Source organism: Mycetomoellerius zeteki, unplaced genomic scaffold, assembly GCF_001594055.1.
Source record: "Mycetomoellerius zeteki isolate Tzet28-1 unplaced genomic scaffold, Tzet1.0 scaffold91, whole genome shotgun sequence".
NCBI classification, from domain to species: domain Eukaryota; kingdom Metazoa; phylum Arthropoda; class Insecta; order Hymenoptera; family Formicidae; genus Mycetomoellerius; species Mycetomoellerius zeteki.
This window is the reverse complement of record NW_017257947.1, coordinates 189,751-205,880: the sequence shown is the minus strand read 5'-3', so window position 1 is coordinate 205,880 and position 16,130 is coordinate 189,751. Positions and strand designations below refer to the sequence as shown.

At 33.6% G+C, this 16,130-nt stretch overlaps 2 protein-coding genes across 3 annotated transcripts; both read right to left on the bottom strand.

Annotated features, from left to right (window-relative positions):
* Positions 1-2,402: 2,402 nt before the first annotated feature.
* Positions 2,403-12,143, bottom strand: LOC108730402 (transcription elongation regulator 1). Of its 2 annotated transcripts, none has more exons than XM_018460087.1 (18): positions 11,767-12,143; positions 10,988-11,246; positions 10,821-10,910; positions 10,446-10,637; positions 9,788-10,034; positions 9,454-9,672; positions 9,139-9,342; positions 8,728-8,998; positions 8,415-8,647; positions 8,176-8,336; positions 7,799-8,007; positions 7,561-7,711; positions 3,676-4,122; positions 3,380-3,589; positions 3,027-3,293; positions 2,863-2,940; positions 2,563-2,786; positions 2,403-2,457 (listed from the first exon to the last, which is right to left on the bottom strand). In XM_018460087.1, exons 1-18 carry the CDS (start codon positions 11,925-11,927, stop codon positions 2,454-2,456), a joined length of 3,627 nt encoding a protein of 1,208 aa, XP_018315589.1. In that variant the 5' UTR covers positions 11,928-12,143; the 3' UTR covers positions 2,403-2,453. The 2 variants fall into 2 exon arrangements, with proteins under 2 accessions (XP_018315589.1, XP_018315590.1); XM_018460088.1 differs by having other exon boundaries at positions 10,988-11,234.
* A 1,908-nt stretch (positions 12,144-14,051) lies between these two features.
* LOC108730387 (transcription elongation factor B polypeptide 2) lies at positions 14,052-15,004 on the bottom strand. The gene is made up of 3 exons (XM_018460047.1): positions 14,905-15,004; positions 14,665-14,818; positions 14,052-14,525 (listed from the first exon to the last, which is right to left on the bottom strand). Exons 1-3 carry the CDS (start codon positions 14,905-14,907, stop codon positions 14,173-14,175), a joined length of 510 nt encoding a protein of 169 aa, XP_018315549.1. The 5' UTR covers positions 14,908-15,004; the 3' UTR covers positions 14,052-14,172.
* Positions 15,005-16,130: the final 1,126 nt, after the last annotated feature.

The following is a 16,130-nucleotide window of genomic DNA, read 5'->3' as shown; positions in this document are numbered from 1 at the left end:
CAAAAGAAGCTATAAAAACACTGTATAACACAGATTGCACTCCACAGGCCCCGATCGTACTAATAATAGGAAACGCTGCTGTAATAATCTATCTAATCGATCGCGTTACTCGAACGATGAGAAATACGACTCGACCGAGTCAGAGAATCGGATTTCAGGGTCTCCCACGGCACTTCCTCGACCTCCGAGCAGGCCTTTGCAAAAATCTGTTCTCTCAAGTCCATCCTGTTACCCCACCCGTTCGTTAACCCTCACCGGTTGCGCCTGACCTTTATCGGGTCCGCCTGGAACTTCGAATGTATAAATTGATTCACATCCGGACAGACACGAAAGAAAAAGGCACAGCAAGGTCGGGAGAACCGGGAGAAAGTCGGTGGCATCGCGTGACGTAATTCGATCGATGATGATCGCTCCGGTATCTTCCCGATGACAGTGTACGCGCTCGATGTGATTAAATCTGAAATACGTTTCCACTGTTGTTGTGGAAGATCATTTGCGCAAGATTTTGTTTTCCTGATATAATTAGGAACTTTCTCTTAAATAATTCCTCCAATTATATTATATTATATAATTCTCCTAATCCCCTAATTATGTTATCAAGCCGTGAGATTCGCCTCTAATCGCGGTTCGGTGAGAATTATATACTCTCATAAATATTGAAAAATAATGAAAATATTTTTTTATAAAAAGAATTAAAAAGATTTCAGATGCTAACGCTCGACAAATATGTACGATGTTTACACAAATGCATAATAAAAATGAGCATTTCTTAAAAATAAAAGAAACAGTTATCTTCAAAAAATTCAAATATCTCTTTTCTCTCTCTCGCGGTATCCTGAATATTTTATGTGTAAAAGATTGCTTTCCACAAGTGCCGTGGCATCTTTGCCGAGCACGTAGGCTGGATGTTAAAATTTCGTAAGGATTCCGTGAGAATCCCAAAGTGAGATTCTGCTCTCAATTGTTTCGTGCGCGAGTTCCTAATGACGTAACACTCGGCTAGGACTTCACCGGTTTAGTTTACCAATTTATATTCTTACTGCGATAGCAGGAAGTGCAACGCGCCGTTGTGTATCGTAACGGTATCGCGCGAGGGACAATGTAATATGGATATTTGCTGGTGTTTATTAAGCAATGATACCTGCCAATAGCTGTTCTAATAAACATAAAACATTACCGTAAGAAAATTCATACGGCTATAAAATTGTATGTAGAAATTAGAAGAAAGCATGTATATGTAATGCGCGATCAAATTTGACTTATACATGATTGAAATGACGTATAAAAAAGGTATAGATGAATTACGTAAGAAATTACGGAAGTTATAGTTATCTTGAAATTAAATACGTCAATTTTGAAGGAGTTTCTTGTTTCTAATATAAAAAAGATATTTGTTTAGTAACAACATTCAACTTGCTGTTATTTTTCTTAACAGAAGTTACTTGGAATTTTTTATTAAGATTCTACATTCGGAATGTGTATACATTGTTACACGTTATTGAAAAATTAAGAGATATATAATTTTTTGTTAATAATTACTGTTCTTACTTTCAATTAGCGATTTATTCTTTACAATTATTTGCTATCGTTCAATGATGCTTCGAAATATCAATGAGTGTAATATCTGTCGTGAAATCATCTCATATTCAGCATTGAACTCTCCGATATTAAAAAATCTCTAATATTCAAGCATTAAAATCACCGAGATTTCCATCTTGATTATCAGGCACACATTTCAAGCAACGAGCCAAAGTTACGTTAACATCGCCATCTAAGATATATTACAGGAACTAACGGCGAAATTTACTATCTCATGATCAAGTTAATTCCTACAAAAGTAATATAATAAAATATTTCGTAAAAAGTTTTATTATTACAATAAAAACTTTTGGTATAAATTAGAGAAACATCTTTATTATTGATTGATTACGCTAACGAAAAAAATTCGTTTCTCCGGTTAGGAGAATTTTTTACAAACTTGATTGGTTTCGCTGGAATTGTTTTTTATCTTTTTGTTTATCTTTATATAAAAGAACAATGCGCTTGGCCGATGTAACATCCTAAATAAGACATTAAATTAGATTATAATTTGTAAGTTCAAGGATAATGTCGAGAGCGGGATTACTGAAATATACAAACTGAAATATATAAACATAAAAGCATATAGAATACATTATTGCATTGTAAATTAATTATGTTACACAGGTTTACCGACATTCTGTGAAGGATTTCATTTAATATTAATCAACAATAATATATATGCTTGTGCTACATATCTCACAATGCAATACAATCTCTGTATAGAATTGGCATTCATTAAATTTTATTGAATTCTATACAAGCGATAAATTCGTGTGTAAAGTAATTCAATTTAACTACATCTATAAATTCATTCATTTTTATTACTGTTATGTGTCATCATATGTGTACCGCATTTCGATGTAGATCATTCTTCAACTGAAACAGAAATAGATGTTTAATGAAACAGAATGATGTTTCAAGTTTTGTTTAAGAGAATAAAATATAAAATTTTGTTATCTTTGTTCTGCGTTTTAAATTTACTTTGTAGTTGATCTTCTCGATGGTTCCGAAGCAGTAGGAGGTGGCGGAGGACCTCTACGTGCTAATTCTTCCAGATAGCCCATTAATAATCGTGTCCGTTCAGCGGCTGTAGCCTCGAGCACGAGAAATCGACGATCTTTTCGAAGAATTTCTTCGATCTCTGCTAGATGTGAGCTATTCTCTTGAACTTTTTTGTACGTTTTGTCAGTGATCAGTTTTGTTTCCTGAAAATCGCAATTTTTTTACTAACAGTCTCACAATGGGATTTTAAAAGATACATTGCGAGTTAATTAAACGCACCTGTAGGAGTTCCCTGAAATCGGCTTTGGCAGCGACAAGTTTGTCCTTAATATATTCCTTAAATTCTTTCTCGCATTTCTAAAACAATAAAAAAATATATACAGAATAAGTAAATTCTAAATTTTTTTACTCTTACATTTAAGTTTAAATTAATGATTACGTACTCGATCACTAGAAGAAAATTTCAAGTATCTAGGATCATCTTTCAACGATTTCTTGATATCTTTCCAAGATGCCGTTAATTCAGTCGACGCGCCTACTTCGTCGAGTAATTCCCGAAATTTATCGCGCTTCTTACGGCCCAATTGTTCAATGTGTTCGTTAAATAAACGTTCTTTCTCCTCGCGATCTAAACTTTCCGCCAACTCCCACCTATGGTCCTTCCTCAATTGTCGTTTCGCTTCTCTCCAAGCCAGATCGCCATTTCTTACCTGAAATTGAGACAAATTCAAGATATTGTAATCAAAAATATCAATAATTCCCGTAGAATATTTTGTGACTGAAGCTATATACATACCAAATCAGCAAGGAGAGCGCTGAAATGTTGAACCGCCTCTGTGTGGCGATGATGTTGCCTTTCCTTATCCCTATCGCGAAGATGTGTAGCTAAAGTCCTTTGCACTTCTCTTTCTCTCTCTCTAAGACTAGCTTCTGCTCGTCTTTCACGTTCCCTTTTCTGTTTCTCACGGTCCTCCTCCGAATCGGAATGGTCATCTCCCTCTTCCTTCTAAAAGACAAAACAAGCAAAAATAAAGCAAAAAATATACAAAAAATACAAAAACCGATAGACATAAATCGTTTATTTATACTTACGTCATTTTCTTTTTTAATGCTTTTGTCGTCGCTTTCTTCAATTTCTCCGCTCTCTTTTTCTACCACTGCCTCTTTTTTCTCCTTTTCATTTTCCTCCAGGGGAGCATCGTTTTTTCGTTGCTTTTTTTCCCTTGTATTATCTTTATCGGCTTTGTCCTTGCTGGACTTTGTTTCTTTACCTTTATCCGAATCCTTACGATCTCTGTCCTTCTTGTCCGTCTTGTGATCTTTCTCTCTGTGCCGATGGTCTTTGTCTTTCTCCTTTTCCTTTTTCCGCTCATCCTTCAGCAGGCGAACGTAATCTCTAAACCAATCTTCCCGCGTGCTTGCCGATTCTACGACTCTGTATCTCCAATCCGTTTCCAATTTTTTCTTGCAATCGCTCCAATGCGAATGCCTGTCGATGTCTTTGTGCTCACGTAGCATCGTAAAGAATTCCTTTTTTACCTGAAACGCATTTAACATAAGAGTTTTCATCGCTGAAGAACAATTACCGTTTGCTTACTATTAAACAATTCTTTTGCTTTTAAGATCAAATCTTTCTTGGTTCTCTTATATCATGCACGCTTTAATGATATTTTCAACCAATTATTACACGCTCAACCACATTACAATCACTTTTATAAATATTATGATATAATGATTTGTAATGTGGATCAAACTATTTCAACTTGCAAACCTTTTAAATGGTTTTCAAACTATATTTCGTTAGGGGTAGAAGAAATAGTCATTCGTGTTCGTTCATATCAGGAGGTATCACAACGTTAAGGACTCTATTTGTCGAATTTTTTTTATGAACTAAGCTGGTCATTTTTTAGCTGAAAAAAATTAACTCATTATTCCTGTAAAAATGATTATTATGATTATCGTCATCATTAAATGTACAGTATTTTCTATTCGATTACATTATAAATAATACATAATTAAGTCAAACTTCAATTTTTAAGAATTATATACATCTGTCTCATACAGACAATATACTGCCATTTAATGATGACTGAATATGTAAGGTAAGTAAATGTTTAACTGCCGTCCTTGCTGAAACGAAAAAATATGGTTAGTACATTATCATTAACTTCGAAAACATTAGAAGCTCGCAGCCGTCCAAATTACGAAACGAGTTTCTATCTAATTTCTCTTTTTCTCTTACTCGCTATACTCTAAAATACCTTTCGAAGAACCCACAATTTTAGCAACAGCGTCACATATTTCATAGCACACCGTTTACAAAAATTGTAACATATAATTATTCTCTTGATAATTTTCTTGATGAATTTTTTCGTAAAAATAACATAACAGATAGATTATTTAAAATAATATTTACTAAAATGTTATTAAAATAAAGTACATCTCTCTTTCTCCTAAGCCTCGATACTTTTAGTTCGTAATACTGAAAGCATTAAACGAACAAAATTAGATACGATAGACAAATATCTTTGAATTGTCTGATCTACACAAAGTGTGTAAAATTAAGAATCATCCCATAAAATAGTTTTTTTTAATGTTCCCATTGCGTAATTTGTAAACGACCGAAATGATTTGTATGATATTCTTTGATGTATTAAAAAGAATATTTAGCTAATATTATTTATAAATAATAATCGAGAGATGATTACAGCTCTCAGACACTGGCACATTTTTGTCTTCAAATTGTATAACATTCATTACTCGGATCCTATAAAGATTTTTAAGGTACTAAGAGAAGTTTGAGTTTACATAATTGAAATTTACTTCTTTATCTCTAACTGAAATTAATATAAAACTCCACTCGCATTATTATTATTAGAACAAAAATAGTTGAAGTTTTCAGACGAGTATAAAATAAATTGTTAATCATTCATTCTATGTAAAGTTTAATAATTTCACATTATAAATCTGTACTATAATTTCTTTTTGTATTCTCTAAAATGCATCACACGATAAGTTAATTTTACATACATATATTATTGCCGACAACAAGAACCGTTTATATCTTAAAGTCGACTTAAAATTACTTGAGAGTACTATATATTTTTGTACATCAAATTTGATGTATCATGTATTGACATAAGAACAATAGAAAAAATATGATTTTAAGATAATAATTCGTTGCTTTTTATGAATATAAAATACTTTACCTAATGACCTACATACATAAAATAAGTTTTTAACAATTTTAATATGCAGAAGTAATGTTCGAGCAATTATTATTCAAAAATAAAATAAAAAATCAAACAAATAGTTCCTTATGTCGTTGATGGATTTGTTTTTATGTCCATACATTTAAATGTAAATTCTGTGGTAGCATTAGAGAGAATTGAATCTTTATATTTCTTAAATCGGAATATATAATCTCTCTGAGAAACTGTTTTGCGGACTAATGCTACCTCGGGCTTTTGTATACCCTTTTTTCCTTCCAAATGAATTAATGTGAAATCTTTATTTTTTTTTCAAATTTGACTCTGGGAAAAAGTTAATCTTTTGAAGTAACGAGGATTACGAGTAATATACAAATACCGAGTTTGCTCATTCTCATGACACTCTGCTTTGAAGTAAAGAATGCGGCGCGCGAGGGTGTGCCAGAGTGACCCGCAGAGAAGGTGGGAATGGTAGATGACATCATCCATGCCACCAACCAGCTTCAGTACCACGCCACTCCACATACGGAACCTGTCCTGCCTGCATCCTGACTGAAGTGGAGAGTTCAGAACACATAAGTATATAAGGAAGCGTCACATACTAAGATTTTATTCTCTACATCTCCCATCTTAGAGCTACAAAAACTTTTCGATTTCGATCGAGCAAATCTACTGGAGTAGAGAATTATTATTAGAGAAATATCTCCTGGTATATGTGTTCTTCAGCCGTTATAATTTTAGGAATTCATACTATCTTACAAGTGGAACAAAATAATAACATACCTATGAAACCTGAAAGAAATTAATTAATTATCGCTGTAAAAACATAAATTTCATTAAACATTACTAAACATATCCTCTCCTATATAGAATTAAAACGCTTTGCATATCTATTCTTAATTTGAGTCTTATGCTATCGCGCATTGCAAAGCCTCGCTTAATAAGGTGAAGTAATTCTTCAATTGAAAAATTAATGAAATAATATAATTACATAAACATAGGAGCAAGTGCCGAATAATAAACATATATTCAGCTCATGCGCAACTTATCGCGGATGTAGTGTGTATTATATTTACATGCTGCTTTAAATATTCTTCGAGCAGCATTTATGAAGCAATTCACTATAAATGAACGGCAACTGTCTGGAATGGAAGGAGAAAGGATTATTTGATAGGGATAAATGTAGGAAATGTGATGGTTATGATGTTCTTCTTATAATATAAAGGACTTTTAGGTACACTTATAGATAAAAGAAAAATAAGTTTACATAAATATATATTAAGTATTTGATAAAATAACTTTAAGTATACGATCAAGTAAAAGAAATATTTTTACGATATTCTTCATATCATAAATGATATGAAAATCAATATATGTGTATAATATTACTTACAATATAAATTCCAAACTTTCATAAGCATATAAAAATGAAATTTTATAATAAAAAAACTGGACAAATTAAAAATCTAATATTTGTATTAATGAGTGTTAGAATCGAAATAATTTATTATTTCAGAAAATATCTCAAATTATTTATAACCAACATTGAAAGATATTAGTGTACCTAAATCTTCCATATTTATTAAACATACGTGCGTCTTATGAAATCTTGGATGGGGAAAATGTTGCTAGAATGTATGTCTTACTTGTATTGACGTTAAAAATATTTATAATTATTTGTATTAAAATACATGGTCCTGAAAAAATATCTGTTGCATTGCCACACAATGCGCGCGCACGTTGAATAATGTTAATAAAATAAAAATACCTGTTCTCGTTTCGCCGTTTTTTCCTCTTTCTCCTTTTTTCGCACTTCCAGAAGATATTCGTTGAAAAGGCTTTCTCGTTCGCGCATCTTTTCTACATTCTTAAATCGTTCATCCCTTCCATGTTTTTGAGCAAAATCGCTAAATGATGATCTACAAAAATATAGCACAGAAAAAATAAATATAGAAATTGACATTTTCTGTAGAAACAAAAAAAAAATGCTTTCTTTGTACACGTACTTTCCATGAAGTCCTGCCTCTTCTAAAAGCTTCTGGAATTGTTCTTTTCGTTCTTTCATCTTATTCCTCTTTTCTCGCCTTTCTTCTTCCGCTCTCTCCTTTACATATTTCTCGAAGACCTGTTTCCTTTCCTTTGACGTTAGAAGTAAATAGCGTGGATCAAATACTATTTTATGAAGTTCTTTTTCCCAAGTACTGAATGCAGATACCTGAAAACATAATAATTCAGTTGCTTTCGATATAGATGTACGAAATTGATTGAAGTTTGAAGGTTTGTAAGTAAAAGAGTGAAATGGACTTTAATCCATTTTGGGAGCAATAAATTAAAAGTAACATTATAGTCTGTATAAATAAATGAGAACAGTATAATAATTTACATCTTTCTCTGCAAGCATATCTCTGAATGATTTGATCCTCGTTTCCAATGGAACTATTGCCCTCTCCCTCGCTGCTCTCACTTCCGCCTCTATCGCAGCTTCCTTACCGATGTCGATGGTCTTTTTTCCTTCTTTCTCTTCCTCTTCCTTGACGGGTGTGGCTGAAAGAAAATACGAAATTTATATTAAAAAAAAAATAAATGCAATCATACAGTACTTAATTTTAGAGTAACAATTACTTTTAGTATCTTCGTGTTTTATCTTTTTGGCTGGTGTGGGCTGATCATCATCGCTGCTTTCGCTGGTATCCGACTGACGTGCTGGTTTCGTAGCACCAACCGCATCTGGTGGCGTTGAGATCATCTTGTCCACATCCTGGCGGCCAACGAGATCATCCGGCCTTTCCCAAACTGATATCCTCGAAGAAGGATTATAGAAAAATACTCGTCCGTCTCCCGTCCAAACGACGCACCTTTATACATACGAATATATTCATATAAATATACATACAATACGAATAACAATATAAAAAACAAATATTTTTAAATATACCATGGAGTTCCAGGCACTGGCGTACTAGAAATTGGTCTAGACTTGTCTTGAGGTTTTGCAGGTTCCTTTGTAGTATTTTCCTCTTTCTTCGGTTTAGCGCTATCAGCATCTTTTGTGCTATCTTTGGTTTCGTGAACGTTCTCTGGCGGCTTTTCTTGTTTGCTAGGTTCAACCGTAGTACTATTGTTGGTAACGACAGTAGTTGTAATAGCGGTACTGGTAGGAACAGCAGTTGCTTCTTCATTTTTCTGCCGTAATGTTAATTTCGCATCTAACAAAATGAAATTTTAGAATACATCATCGGATTTAAGATATATAATCTACGAAATTATATTAAAAAATTTTTAATATCTACGTTAGTTATGTTACTTTACAAAGATAATTGTTGTAAAGAAATCATTTATTACATACTTTCTAGATCTTTCAAGGCTTGTGGTTTTTCCCATACTGATTCTCCTGCTTTACTATTGTAGTAATAAAATCTGCCATCTGGTGCACGATGCTCGGTCCAGACCATAGCAGCTGCTACTAATTCAGAATCAAGTTGTGCTAGTATAGCAGGATCTTCAGCAGGTGTTTGAGGTGTCATTACACCATGAGGCATTTGTGGCATACCTAAAAAAGAATGTAGGTGGATTCTATTCAATCTATTTATAAACCATAAAAATATATTCTTTTTCCATCATTTATAAGATATCTTTTTCACATTTGCGTATTTTACATTACCCCAATTTGTTTGTGGTGGCCCATAACCGCCAAAAGGTTGGAAACCAGGTGGTGGCATCCCAAAGGGCGTCGCTCCGAATTGCGTTGCAATCGGATTACCAAACTGATTTGGCATTCTATGCTGCATAGGGATCATATTTGGCGGCGGTTGCATCATGTTCGTATTTACCGCCGGTGTATTTATTGGTGGCGTATTGGTAACTGTCGTGGGTGCTGTGCCTAACATTTCAAGATTTCATCTCTTAATGACAATATTTTAACATAAATTTAAAAAACTTGAGTGTTAAAATAAACACATAAAGCTCAAAAACGTTTTCAAAATATACCAAATTACCATTTGATTGATTTGTTTCAGATGTTTGATTACTGACATCTGGTGCATCATTCAATGTAGGTGGTGGTCCGGTGCCGGGAGGTGCTGTACTTAATTGATTAATAGCATCTGTATTATTAGAAGACGATTGTTCACCGCCTTGAGAGATTCTGTTTTCACTAATCTTGGTCGGTGTACTACTTGACGGAGTAGGTGTGGTAGAACGTGTTGCCGCTTGTTTTGACGCGCCATGTACTAACTGTTCCAACTGCAAAATCATGAGACACTTTGTTAAAAATTGTTCTGAATGAATCGTTTCAAATCTTATTTAAACGAACAAAATAAACTTTTAATTTTATACGACGAATAAGTAAACTTACCGATTTTTGTTATGTCATTGCTACATGTCAATTTTTTGAAATATAGTTCTTTTATTTATACTTCGTTCCCTTGCCTATATTTTACCCGCGTAAAAATATATATCAATAAATAAAATATATCAATAAAATTAATGGCAAAAAAAGGAAAAAATACAAAAGAGAATAAATATAATTTTGATATTGAAAAGATGTACGACTCAGATGTATGATCACAATCAAGGTAAATAAAAAAGTAAAATTATTTACAAATAAAAAATAGCATTAATTAAAAATATAAATCGGAACTCGCATTTATTTACCTGATCTTGTACCATGACCTTTACATTTGGTCCCTCTGGTTTAGTCCATGTGGTATCTCTCGTACGAATATTGTAATAATACGACTTGCCATCAGCCGCTTTCGTCTCTACCCATACTTCTCCGTTGAGATCTAGACCTGGAATGTTTGCTTGCTGTTGTGCTTGTTGGGGTGGCTGCTGTTGTCCTGGAATCTATGGCATACATTTCATTATTTCAGGAAGGTATTCTTAAGTGCTTTTTATTATTCATTTCTTCAAAAACAACAAGCATGTAAATGAAAGTATGCTGTCTACAAGTTACATCGAAAACAGATAAAGAATAATATTGGCAGTACAAGAGTAACTAGAGTAAATTTTTCATTATACATAACTTACGCTATTCATGTTAGGTGGCCCCATTCCAGGAGGTGGTCCATATGGACCTGGTCCTGCACCCATAGGACCATTCATCATATGTGGTGGTGGCTAAAGCAATAATTAGATTTTAGAATTTGAAATCAATATATATAAATTCATTATTATTAAGAGATTTAATAACATACCATTCCTGGAGGTCCCATCAAGTTAGGAGGTCCCATGAAATTAGGAGGTCCCATCGGTCCCCAGCTGGGATCAAACGGCGGTGGTCCTCGAAATCTTGGTCCTGCTGGACCAGGCGGACAATTTGGTCTTGGTGGAGCTTCGAAAGGAAAGCCATTGTTTGCTCCACGGAACATTGGCCCACGGGGTCCAAATCCTCTTCCTCTAAACCTTGGGGACCCACCTCTCATAGGGAAATCAAACCCACCTCTGCCACGACCCCTTAAATTATTTTTATATGTTGTGACTAGATATCTTAACGTTCTACCATGCCACTTAGAGGAAGGAAGACCAGAAGTATCTTTCCGAATCTTACTTGACTCTTAAGAAAAACAAAAAGAAACGCTCCGCTCCACACGCTGCGGATCTGATCTGCTCGCGTCAGGCACCACGCATACTCGCGCTGTAACGCTTCTATGAAGAAGTACTACAAAGTTGCTTGTAAAAAGATCACAGCATTAATTGATTAAATCCCGCGCGAAGACGCGAGGGGCCTTCGCGCGAGCCGGTGTCGGTCCAAAAATTAAAAAAATCCGACATTCCTCCTATATCATTTGTAAGGACTAGAGTGAAAACACGTGATGGAATAGGGACGTCAATTCTTGAATCAGACAGGGTTAAATGAAAACAAAACGGTAAGAGAGTATGCAAGGCTGAGGGAGAGTAAAAGAAAAGACGCGGACAACACCGTGAAAAGATCGCCGCTCGCGGAGCCAGAATAGCGACGCATCGCGATACGCACCGAAAGCCGCCTCGGCCGCGCGGCATGAAGTGCCTGTAATCATCGCCCTCATAGCTGTACTCCTCTGTCTCCTCCATTGCCTCGTCATTGTGCTCCTGCTCGTTGGCGGAGGCAGATTCGGTGGCCGCGATCGCGGCCGGCTGCTCGCTGTTCGCGTCCATCTCTTGACAGAATGATCTCGACAAAAGTGGAAAATGGAGAGATCAACAAACAAACTGGGCACGTCGCGACGGAGAAGACCTGTCTCACGTCTCACACGCCCATTCGCTATCGCTTCACTCGTTATCAATCTCTCTGGCTGATCTTCGTCTGTGTTCGTCTGGCGTAGGAAAAAAAACGCCGCGGACAAATTACTATTCTACGCGGATACGGGCCGTAAACACGTTGTTGCAAACCACCGCAAACACACGCGAATTCCCCTAAACGCGCCGGCGTGGCAAGCATCTACGGGGGTTCCTAAAACCCGTATCATCGGCTTTATCTATCGAGACTCTCCTCGCTCATTGGCCATTGGGGTTTGTCCCGTGGCGCAAGGAACAGGAGTGGAGGAAATGAGATGGCAGATTGGGTTTTTCAAACTCGGTCTAGTGTTTTTCGCTTCTTGAGAAATCAAGCCATGTTTGAGAGCGCAATTTGTATTTCGCAAACCACCACAAAGAGAACAAGAGAGTCAAAATAATGTTAATTTGATATTGACCGATTATTGACCGAATTTATGTCAGTTTTTTTGGTCGTAATTCAGTTAGTATAACATTATTTTGACTTTTCAATTGTTCTCGTTGAACATGAACGTTTCATGCCATTCATGATAATCATGATTAGTTGCTGATAGAGTTCTGAGTATTAATATCAAGATAATATCTAGATATCTAGATGTTATTATTAATTGTTACACAAGTAATTACAACAATAATTATTTGTTACTAAAGGCTTTGGCATTCAGGAAAAAAATGTGAGAAGAAAAAAGAAGGAAAAGCAGAATAAATTTCTATGAAAAAATAAGATTAGTGAGAAAAATGTAAATACAAAAATATATTGTATGAAATATTAATCATATTATAAAAAGTGCTATGCTATTTATACTTATTTATTGTATCATGATTTAAAAATAGTAACAATATTTTTTCTTTTTTAGGTATGAAGTATGTAATATGTAATGTGATTTGTCATCAGATTTCAATTATAATTAACAGTATTCTTAATTAATATTGCAAAGTTTTGTGATTGTATTTATGTAAAGTTACATGTAATCTAATATGAACACAATTAATCCGTACCGTCAAGAGGTTATACATTACCCAAACAGTACACAATATTTATAAAATATTTATAAATATTTATAAGATTTATTTTAATTATTTTGTAAATATATTTTTGTGCAGATCATAAACATTTATTATAAATATTATGAAATATTTATTATGAATATTATAGTGCTATGAAAATACTTAATGAGACATTGTAATTCAAGTAAAAAATACTTATTAGAAATATTTATTTATATTTATCATAAATATCTCATGAAATATTTAGTCTATATTTTAATAATATTTCGAATAAAGCTTTATATAAAATATGTATGACATATCTATATAACATTGAAAAAATGAATATTAATAAATATTTATCATAAATATTCTGTGCTATCTGGATGTGTGCAGGCTCCTATTCTATCTGTAATCCTTAACAACAGTGTCGTTACATTGAATTTGTTCACGTTGCTTGAAACCTCCAAAAATTTTTGCATGTAAAACTAGATATATAAGCATTGAAGAAAAAAAGATTCTGAAAAAGTCCAAGCAGCGCAAACAAACTATATTATCGTTGCACACGTTCTTGTATAGGTCCATTTTCGTTCCTCGATCACTAGAGTGTAAAATTTTCTTTGTCTTCAAAAATACCAAACATATATCTATTTCACTTTAAGTTCCAAAAGTATATCAGTTCAGCTACAAAACAACAGAACTTATATATCCTAACATTTGAAAAATCAGAATTTTGAATTCGGCAATGTCCGCACGAATCCATTTTCACCTATTTCAATTTCCAAGGGATTCATGTGTGCATTTCGAAATCAAAAATTCTGACTTTTCGGATAAGTTTTATAGTAAAAAAAACTGTTCAACGACAATATAACAACCCAAATAGCACAGCAGCGCCTAAAAAAGCGCTTGTATACGCTTTTTTTTTAGCGCTTTCTTATAATGCTTTGTAGGCGATCCTACTTGGCAATATCGATACTATCGTTAAAAATTACAAAATAGGAGCTTGTAGTGTTTATAGTACATTTATTATACTATAGTATAGTATACTACAGTTATTATAATACACTTTTCTCACTTTGCATTATGTAGAATTTCAACTGAACACAAAACATAATTCATTGTCGGTTGATGCAATGTCATATCATTTCGTTTTCAATATTCTTTTACTTGGACCTTTTCCCTCTAGAATATCCTCCATCATTTTCGCATACTTTTCATTATAAGCAGCACATTTTTGCAAATCATCATCGTTTGGAGGCATTGGCCATTCTGTGTTCGAGTATGATATTACTTCGAGACTTTCAAATGAACCATCCTCTTGTCGTACAGCTAATCCAATTATTGCAGGGTTCGTTATCATTGCCGCCGATGAAGTCAATCCACATTGAAACAACTGTGCAGTAGAATCAGATAATTCCTTATATTCGTCAAGATAACAATTGTTTAGAAACATGATAAATAGCCGTTGGTCCTGTGGCTGTACTTTGAATATAGCTGTAAAATATGTATATTCATTTCAATATTAACGTATTTATTAAAATAAAAATCGTGTAACTCATCGCGCTAATATATCGAGAAAATGTTTCTGTCATTACATCTCTGTCTATTAATTTTTGAGAGACATACGTCTTACCTTCGATCATTTTCTTGAGCTTAATAACTTGGGTACTCTCCAGCACGTCAAGATATAAGGTCACCTTTTTTCGTCTAATTACCAAATGTACATCTACATTTTTACTAGGTATATCACATATTTCTTCTTGTTTATTATCATCGCCTAAGACCTCCTATATAAGATATTCTTAGAGATTAACTGATTTAAAAATAAAATGTATTTATTAATCAAATAAAACAAAATGGATTAGAAACTTACCATTGAATCTAATTTGATATGCTTAATAAAGCCAAGATCAATCGTCAATATATTCTTCCTAAGACAATAATAGAGACCTACATAGAGAATTGCGTGTTTATCAACAAGTTAACAGTGTTGACAAATTCAGTATATCATTTGTGTGCTTTTGAGATAAACACATATATATATATATATACATATATACTCCTTAACATTAATAATATTATAATATCTTTAATAAAGATTTGAAATTCAAAATATATATATATTTTGTTAAATTTTTATATATTCAGCTATGAATGTAATATAATAAAAGTGAATTTAATATAAATATGAATTGAATTGTTACTTATTTTAATAAAACATCATCCTTTCTTATTCCTTTTCTTATTCTTCCGTTATATTTTGTGAATGCCTTTGCCTTTGAAATCGAACATTCATGTTTCGATTAAAAAAAAAAGCCTAAACACGCCATTTGAAAATCTCTAGTTCCAACCATGGAATATGTACGATGTTTTAAAGATATCGACATGGCTAAGAAATCTCTCGAGATAATGATTTTACGTAATTTTTATTTATGTAAAAGGAACAAATTTACATTCACATAAACATTAACTTAACAACGGTAATAACCATACGAATGTTTTATCTGCACGTGCTGCTGCATCGAAAAAACTTTCGTGTAGCTTTGGTCAAATATCATTAATTAACTTCACAATACTTTATAATCCTCCAGAACGCAGTTGCAAGAAAAGGAATCTCGCGAAAATATATGTAGAAGAAATATGCGGAACTCGTAAAAAAAAAATTGTTGGCAACTGAAATTGTTGGAGCTGTTAATAAGAGCAACACGACTACCAATTGACTATTCTGCATGAGGAAAGAAAGTCAAATCTGGAATAAAACCGAGATTCATTGGCTGTCGCGTCCATTCCACGTGCGCGATTTACAAAAACAAACCATGGTGGAACAAACTTCAGAGTAGTCAAAAATTCAATCTCAAATTTAAAATCATCAAAAAATCGTACAATCTCTCTCTCTCTCTATTAAAATATAATCTATTATTTACAATCTATTAAAATCGTACAGGCCGAAGACATACGTTATACAGACATTTCATTGGCTGGACGAAATCTTAAGGCCAGACTTGTATTTAAAATCGAACTGTGAAATATCGCCCTTATGTTTATATGTAGCGGATATAGCCTCTTTAATAAACACGCACACTTTACGAAGACAAAAAA